The 9,228-nt window shown below is 32.4% G+C and overlaps 1 protein-coding gene across 4 annotated transcripts in view; it reads left to right on the top strand.

Annotated features, from left to right (window-relative positions):
* The window catches only part of skap2 (src kinase associated phosphoprotein 2), a 277,534-nt gene extending 268,516 nt beyond the window's left edge, over positions 1 to 9,018 (top strand). For 2 of the 4 annotated variants that reach the window (XM_043689567.2, XM_043689565.2), the window contains exons 12-13: positions 5,379 to 5,481; positions 6,484 to 9,018. In XM_043689567.2, coding sequence (XP_043545502.1) covers positions 5,379 to 5,471 — 93 coding nt within the window. In that variant the 3' untranslated portion in view covers positions 5,472 to 5,481; positions 6,484 to 9,018. The remainder of the gene's footprint in view (positions 1 to 5,378; positions 5,482 to 6,483) is intronic. The other 2 variants (XM_043689566.2, XM_087986971.1) reach the window with 2 other exon arrangements.
* Positions 9,019 to 9,228: the final 210 nt, after the last annotated feature.

Genomic DNA, 9,228 nt, shown 5'->3' on the forward strand with positions numbered 1-9,228 from the left:
TTGTTCCCCTAAATCTGTTTACTTTTCTACCATCTGGTACATGTTGTGGATGTTTCCTAATTTGTTTTTGAAAAATCAGCTAATTTGTTACATTAATAGAGAAAATGCTGCTAAAGTTTTTGAATGAAAATTTTATTTTGAAGAGTTACTGATCTTAGTATTTATATTAAATTTCACTCTGTCAATACATTGTGAAAATAGGGGTCTGCATATGCTTTCTAATGCAATAGTTGAAATGCTTGTAAAATTTATGCATACCTTCAGTAGCAATAAACATAAATGTAATATTCATACATAGTAAAGTTATTCACAGATCTAATGACCAGTGTGTCCAATACCATGGGATTGAACTTCCCTTACCTTCTAATGCCATATCTTTTGCTGGAATAAAAGAGAAAATATACCCTCTAATGAGGCAAAAACGTAATCTATTAAATTATATAGAAAACAAAAAGTTGTGTATGTAGAACTCCAGCATGTAAATTGTTCCCATATCATTAAGTGACTAGAAAGTTGTATAACTGCTGTTGGATAACTGCATTCTTTTGTAGCTAAGCAATTTTTTTTAACAAAGGAATTGACCATTCAGTAGTCTGAAGTAACGTCTTAGAAGACCTTGCATACATTTTACAATTTGTCACACCATAAGATCGCGTGTTGTGTACCATATCTCTGAAATCCACTCTATATCATGTGTGTCAAATTTGAGGGGAAGATATTTCAGAAATATAAAATATAAGTGCAGTGCTAACTTTTGTCAGTCTGTGAACTGTAGATGTTATCAAGGTATTTTTATTTTCTATTTGTTCATTTCTTACACTGCTGTCTTTTTTAAAAAAAAATGACCTTCATGTCAGACATGACAAACTTGTAACTTTACTCGTGCTTGATCAGGTTACTGGTTGTGAAAAATTGCATTGTACCTTTGGGCTATCACCTGTAAGAGTAATACTTGAGGGACCTAATTCATGTGGTGTCACCTTGGATTACCTGTTCTTTGGTTCAGAAAATGCTGTTCAAGTTTCAAATTTCATCTCTTTAGGATGCTATTATTCGTCATAATGGTGTAAAAGTAGAAAATTATCTGTATAATGCCAAAGACTGAAAAGTTTAGTATGAAGATGCAGGTTATTTTATATTATCTCTAATTGCACTAAAATATTTTAAATCGTGTCATCAAATAATATTAACTGGAAAGCATACTGGAATGTTAAAGTCCAATTTTCCTTTGACATTCTTGCTGTGAAGGGTAAGTTTATAAAAGCTGGGTATTTGGTGCATTAATTTTAATCTTGTTAGTAGGGTACCATATTAAAATGTCAGTGTCATTTCCTGTTTTATGCCACCTGTATTTAAACCCTTTTAAATATTGAACTCTTTATTTTAATTAATTGAAAATTCATTAAGTGTTTATGTGTGAAAGGGACCTGCCATAAGCTAACTACAAACTGCCACTGGAGTGAAATATTAGAATACTTTTATAATTGCTAATTCCATTCAAGACATTATTTAGCAATGGACTTCATTCTGTACACAGATTAATTTCAGGACACCATAAAAACATTAATATAATGCTTCCGACTATAGGAATCATTTATATTTTTAGCTGTCGTCATGCATAACAAACTGTCATGTTTTCACTGTCTTAAATGTAATACCGATGTGCCAGTGGGAAACAAAGAGTTGTTCAAGAATTTGAGTTATTTTCTTTAGTTTCTGCAAAAAATTTCATAAGTGCAAGTTTGAAATATATAGTACAATTCTTAATAGAAAAGTGCTAAACATCTGTTTTCATAAAAGCCAAACGCATCACCCACAGTCACTTTTTTGGTAGTTTTTTTTGTAGAAGAGGTGCATTCCCAATTAAAGGCATGATTTTCAGCCTGCTACCAGTTTGACATGCCGTAATCGCTTCTGTCTAGTATTATTTTGTTTGTGTATTGATGCTGGAAGCAGCACTACAACCTTGGATAGCTGAGACCGCTACATGAATCTAAAAGGCTTTGTGGCACCAATACCTAAGCCTTATCAAATGTTGGTAAAATAAACCTTTTGCCCATAGCAGAGGTGATTGTATAAGTTCACTTTACAAATTGAATTAAGATAAAAATGTTTTTGTGCATTATAAACTGATATCACATCTTTTATAAAGAAGCTATAGGCTCATGGATGTTCAGATGCTGTTAATTTTACTTTTTAAAAAATAGTTTTCCTAAATGTATAGCTGTGTGCCTCTGTTTTCTATGATAACATCAAGGTTTTATACAGTGAGAAATACCAGATGGCTGACTTATACATACCTGAACTGAAGCATGATGTCTGGGGATCTGACTTGGGGTTTGCACTTCTTACAGAACACTGTGCAGAAGCTATTAAATATCTTTTGCTTTAGAAAGGAAATATATTGGTTTGACCTGTTGCACACCTTTAATTTTTAATGTTAATTCTTGCAAAATGGCGCCAAAAAGGTGCATCATCAAAAGCATAGAGATGTCTCCAACTAATGCTACCTGCAAGTGGCTCAGTTTTGAAAAATCCTCATTTTAATATTTACATTCTATACAAGAAAAAAAACAAGATTTACAGAGATTGCAAATTAATTTATTTTTGACCATCACTTTTATTTGTATCTGACAATCGATTCTTATTTAAATTCTGTTCTGTGCATTTCATACTGATAAATATATACTTCACTTGTCATATACTGATGTTGAATGTCTGTCAAAAAGTTTCTAATATTTTTGTTCCAGCTTCTGCAATTGACATCTGTAGAAATTAGGGCTTCAGTGATGAACTTTTCATAGTATTTTGGCATTAAAAAATAGATTTTGTTTGGATGATATTTCTCGTTGCGCTAAACTTGTTTATTTTTTAACATTTTCAATATTTACAAAACAACATATACTGTACAACACTGCAAAAATTACCTGGTATCTGTCCAGAAGACAGATTTAGATTTATAGAATTTACACTACAAATTGAAACAAAACTGATTAAATCTGTGAATACTCATTTTATGTATTTTGTATGAAAAAAATCTGAGTTATTCAAGTTTTATTTAAAAAGGTACAAGCAGTATTATAATGGACTGAATGGCATTACATATGTCAGATATATTTGTTAAAATTCAAGATATAGATTTAATTGGCTTAATTGGAATGCTATTTTGCTCCAAGGGCTCATGTCTTGAATAGTAATGATAAAGTATAAGATTGAATGGATTAATTTGTAATGCTTTTTTCTGCCTGAATATCTATCTTTAGGGTTGTGAGAACACACAATTAGACTGCAGGAGTAAGAACCTTTGGAAGTTTGCAATTATCTGTGCCCTTGGTTTTTCACTGATAGAATGTCACCCTTTTAAGTAAAATCACAGTTTTTTTAGATTTCTGTGCTGTTTATCAAAACTCTCCATAAAAAAGAGTGCTTTAAAGGAAAGCAAAACATAAACTCAAGACAGTAATGTTTGAGCTGTTCTACGTATCTAAATTCATAACATAAAAGTTTGTTGGAAGTAAAAATATGTATTCAGCAGGCAAAGTATGTCTTATCAAAATTGTGTCATGGTACTTACACTCTAATAATACTTCTGAAAATGTTTCAGCTTTTGTAAGTTTTGTTTTACTGAAGTATTTTAGATGACATTTAAGTATTGTGTACGTCTATATATGGATACAACGCAATCACTAATAATCTGTTGGTTAACTTAATTTAAACCACAAAAGAGGTCAAATAAAATTGCATATACATTCTGTTATACAGCAATGCAGTTCTCCAATATTTTCTTTCTGTAAAATCTGATTGTAACTTACCATATTTCATGACACAGCCAATTGTAATATAACTATACCATGCTAAATAAATTTTGTAAATATGTGAAATATCATACTCTTGTTTTGACTGCAGAGGCTGAAAATTTTTCAGCTCTTGTATATCATGTTTTTATTACTTTTTGTAGTTAGTTTGTTAATTTTCTGACCTGTTCGTTGAAAGAGTAATTTAAAAAAACATTAAACATGATACAAAGCTGAATTTTCCTCACTTGAGTTGAACCTGGGTAGTTTGAAACCCAAGTTCTGTTCCTTTTTACTGAATAAACTATGTTGACATTGAAATTTAAATGCAAGTAATGTGTAAAAGCTGCATTAGTCCTAACTCCTCTTCAAGTCAATTCCACTTTCAATAGACTTTCATTGCATTTTAAGTTAATATACTCTTTTTAATTGTAGATAAAGCTACACCTGTATTTCCCCAAATCTACTGGTGGTTTGTTATTCAGTCTGTTAAATAATTCACATGAAGTTATTTCAAAATGAAGATAAAATTCAACTCTAAAACTAATATTAGTTACTCTATTGGAATTAGATATAAATATAAATGAATGTTCATGCCTCAAATTTATCAAAAATATGTTTGCATAATAGATTGAAATATAGTCCACCTTTTTAAGAATTTTACAACTTTTAGCATCTATGCTAATGTTAAAAATAATGTTGATTATCTTTTTTTCTGATGAAGTTGCTCATGATAAAACATGTTTAGAAATAACATGCCTCAACAGTTCACCTAATTTCTTAGGAATATTTTTTCCTGTGTTAGAAATGGGGTTTTTTCCAAATCGCTTGGTAAAAGTTTTGGGTTTTTAGCATCTTTTACATTTATTTTTAAAGTGAAAATCTAATTTCCCTGTATGTTTGAAATATTTTACCAGTGTGTATTAGTTAGGAGTTTTGGTATATGTACATTAGCTCTCTGACTAAATTGTGAATGCACAAACCTCCAGTGCATGATGGTGTTTTGGTGCAGAATTGTAGTTTTGCAGAATTTTGGTAATAAGCAAAACAGTTTAAAATATCTGACATTGACTTTGTTGAGTATAAAATAGCATAATTTCTAAAACCATAGCAAACAAAATAATTGGAATGGTTCATTTCTGTGATGGTGTTTTCTTGATATGTTTTCATCTAGCATCCAAATATCTAATGAATCCAACTATTTTTAATTTCAGTACTTCCACAAGTAAAATAACAAAGCACTGTGATATTATTTCAAACATTCTGATTATTTTCAGTCTTTAAAATCATAATAGAATTTCAAACTAAGTGTCTACCATTTTACATTATATTTTTCTATTAATACAATCACATTCAAGTGCGGCATAATGCTGGACAGTTTGCAAAAGAATCCATGTAATGGCAAGTTGGATTATTCTAAACGTTAAGTATCTCAATGTTTATAACTATTATAGCTTTTTGAATCAATTTTTGATACAATGTAAAACTATATTTAAGTTTGTTGTAAAAGTAAATGCATTATTCTGCTAACCTATCATGTTTAAATCTTAACAGTTATACTGATGTGTATATTTGTTATTTTAGGAATATAATTCACATGGGTGGTGGATAGGACAAATGAAGGATAATATTGGCTTGGTGCCCAAAGACTACCTAATGGAGATGTATGACATTTGAGAAGGTCTGGGTAAGTACATTTTAATTGAATCACTGTATAATAGACCATCAGTACCTTATTCCCATATCATTTATATAGAAAGCATTCTTGTCAAGGTGCCATCCTGTAGTTTTGAAATAGTTTTTGGGTGTTTGCATATTTCAGAGACAGACTTCAGTATCTTTCTGGGATGAGCTATCAAAAATCCAAACGAGGGGGAAAATGCTTTGGACAAATTTCTGAGTTTCATTGATTTTATGCACTTCTTCCTGTGAATAAATGTGAATATTTCATGTCACATATTCATGAAAAGTAACTTAATGAAGAAATACTCTATCTGTAATTCATAAATTATAACGCTAAGTGGAAATTGACCATTCCACAATAAAAGTACTTCCTACAACATTTGAACTGAAAAATCCTACAGTAAATCTGTAGCAATGTATATTTGATAAATATTCACACAAGCGATTGCTGGGCTTTTCTAGAAAATATAAGTTACTTATTAAGTTACTAATTAGATCTCATAGCATTTTTCCATTAGTAAGCTATTTAGTGGGAAACAAAATTAATATAATTTGGATTTACCTAATACATTAAAAGTCTAGCACAATTAATGATTTAATGTTCAGAAATAATTTTCTAATTTTTTAGAAGTAACAAAATATATAAAGAAATAGTGGAGGTGGTTTGTTGCAGAGATTAACTCTGGCTTTGTGGAGCAAAATACTGACTGATTCAAAAGTGGTGAATTTAGAGCAATAGATTAAAATAACTATTGGATGCAAAGGTTGTAGATATTCCAGAAGAAGTGTTAGTTTGGAAAAAAAGGTTTTATAAGTTTTTTCTGAATAGAATTGAAATGAATCAAATAACCACCACTTTGATAATGGAGTTCACTAACATAATAAGGATATTGTAAGAAAACACTAGATGGCAGTAGTTTTCTATATACTTCATAATTATTTGTTCAATCCTTTCTTTTGTCTGCATTCTTCCCCCCCGCCCCACCCCCAATCCCCTCCCTTGCAGGCAAACATCTACCTACATTGATGCTCTATTATACATGAAGGGATTTTAAAAACTGGATTGAAGGCCTTGCAAAGCTTGTCTGTCCTTAGCCAGGAGAGGGAGTTCTCACCCACTCTATGGCACTAGCTGTTTCCCAATTTATTTTATCATAAAGATAACATCATCTTATTAACAATATAATCTATCCTCTTGCCACAGATGTGAAAATCAAGAAGCAGCTAAGTGTTTAATTAAATTATTTCCTCATTATTGTAATTATCTTTCTTCATTTCATTGATGTATTATTTCTGTTTTTCAGTGCTTCTGCATCACTAAGAACTCTAGTTGCTTGAGTCTTTACACTGGCTTTGTGTAACATCTTTACTGAATATTTAGCCAGTATATTTTCATTGCTTCTAAGCCTTGCTATTACAAGTTAATTAATTGTAAACAAACTCAAAATGGAAAATGAGGGCGATATTCCTCTGCTCCCTCTCTTGTCCCGTGTGTGCCTTCAAGTAACTGTAAGCACTGTTTTCTGTCTTGTCTGTTTCACTTTATTGAATCTTGTTCTAATGTTCCAGTCTGCAAATTTTAAGGTTCAAATAAAGTTTAATTGTGTGCAAACTGTTGTTATGCTAATAATTTAAATGCCTGCTGTGTAACTAATGAAATTACTGTGTTATGATTAATTTGGAAACTGGTATGTTGATTGTAGTAATTGAACACAACAAGGTGAAGTAAATGATTATGATGCCATATGCCCTGTTAATCTCATATTTAAAGAGGTTGAACTTTTTCTTGCAGAGTTTATTTTTAAATGTTGTGCTTTTCTAAAAGCAAATGTTGTTTTGGCAAGTTATAATTTATTCAAAAAAATCAGCAGAATTTTACTGCCAGCATAATTGGGCTGAAAATCTCTTTCAACTTCTACCATAAATGTTAAATGTAGAATGTGAAGAAACAACTTACACTGCTGTTCCTTAGCATTATGACTAGCTCATATATAATAAAGCAGTTTTGAAATGTTTCTTTTGTTCATATATGAAACTCTTTGAGTCATGAGACCTTGCTCTATGAAACAATTCTACTTGTATGATTTTACCATTTTCTAAAAGAAGAATTTTCTCAAAAATTATTATTGCATTAGTAAATGTGATTAGTATATGTAACTGCAGAGCATTATGAGCAGCTCAAAAGCAGCTGATACTATTTATGTGCAAGAACTTTTATTTCAGTTGGAATCTCTCCCAGTTGTTCTAATAGTTAAGCTTTCTTAGATTTCTAAATTTTGTGTGAAATGTACATAGGAAAATGTATTGTACTGTTGAAAACCAGGGTGCAAATGTTATGAACGATTCATAAGTAAAGCTATATCGAAATCTGTATTCATTTTGCAGACACATTGGGCTGAATTTAATGGTCACAGTGTTGGCCTTTTCCACCAGCAGATAGTTGATGAAAACATGACTGCAACGCATTTTCAGAGCCCCAGTGTGGTTAAATGTCAGTGAGGGAGCGATTAACTCTTTGCCATCAATGTTCCCAGGCTTTCCAGAATTGTCAACCAATGAGAGGCTTGGAAGACTGTCAGTCCCCGCAATGGTCAGTATTGTTCCCACAGGAGCAGTCATGAAGGAGATGTCGCAAGAGAAGCAAATAGGTCAACTAGCAGAGAGTGATTAAGCTGGTTACAAAAGGGGGGTGGATGGGATAGTTAGTTTTGAAGATGGTGGTGATTACTTCAGCAAGGAGTGGCCCTTATAGCAGAGTGTTCATTTGTTCGGCACCAGGTGCCAATCAAGGAGGAACCAGCTCAGTCTGTAGAGAAACTTTGTCAGGTGAGCAGTAGAATATCAGTGACAGATGGATAAGATGCTTAAGAGGCCACAGGCTTCCATTAGCCTCTGAGCAAGAAGGCTGTACTCCATTTCCCACTGCATTCATGCCTATTTTCCGTCCACCACCCAACCTGCTCCAAGGGTGAATTAAATTCTGATCATTTTCTTCAACGGTCACGTCCGGCATTACTGAATAGATTCCACAACGGAGAGGGGAAAAAGGTGCCAGGCTTAATCCATTTGCCTGGATGACTGCAGCTCCAACAACACTCAAGAACCAGCCACCCTCTGGACGCAGCAGCCTTCTTTATTGATATCCCATCCACTGCCTCTTTTCATTGCCACTACTCCGTGCTAAGACTGTGTGGATCATGTAGAAGATGAATGGCAGCAATTCACCAAGTTTCTTGCTGCAACAGCCTCCAAATCCCTGACCTCTTCCATCTAGAAGAACCAATACCGCAGATGCAAGTCAACCCTATTTCTTGCAAAGTTCCTGTCCAAGCCACATACTTTCCTGACTTTCAACCCACTATTGCTGTGTTTAAAACTTAAAGCTCCTTTCCTTAACAGCGCTATGTGTATAGCTGTACCACATTGACTGCAGTGGTTCAAGAAGGCAACTCACCACTTTCTTGATGTTAATTATGGATCAAGGCCTTGCCTTCAATATTTGAATTCCTTGAATGAATAAAGAAAAAAAAAATTCATTGTCTTCCTTATTGTATGTATAACTAAAAGGTAGGTAGAAACTTTTTTTTTCACAAATCACATACCACTTTTTGTTTTTTGGTATGTTTATATAAAATGAACCCAGAAGCAATTAAACCTAACAGTGAACATCATTTGTTTTATAAGTTGCATTAAAATCTAAGGATATATTAAAGATAAAATGCACCACTTAAGTGCAGGATTGTTTCCATTT

This window comes from Chiloscyllium plagiosum, unplaced genomic scaffold (assembly GCF_037043375.1).
Source record: "Chiloscyllium plagiosum isolate Xiang-an unplaced genomic scaffold, Cpla_swu_hap1 HiC_scaffold_5, whole genome shotgun sequence".
Taxonomy (NCBI): Eukaryota; Metazoa; Chordata; class Chondrichthyes; order Orectolobiformes; family Hemiscylliidae; genus Chiloscyllium; species Chiloscyllium plagiosum.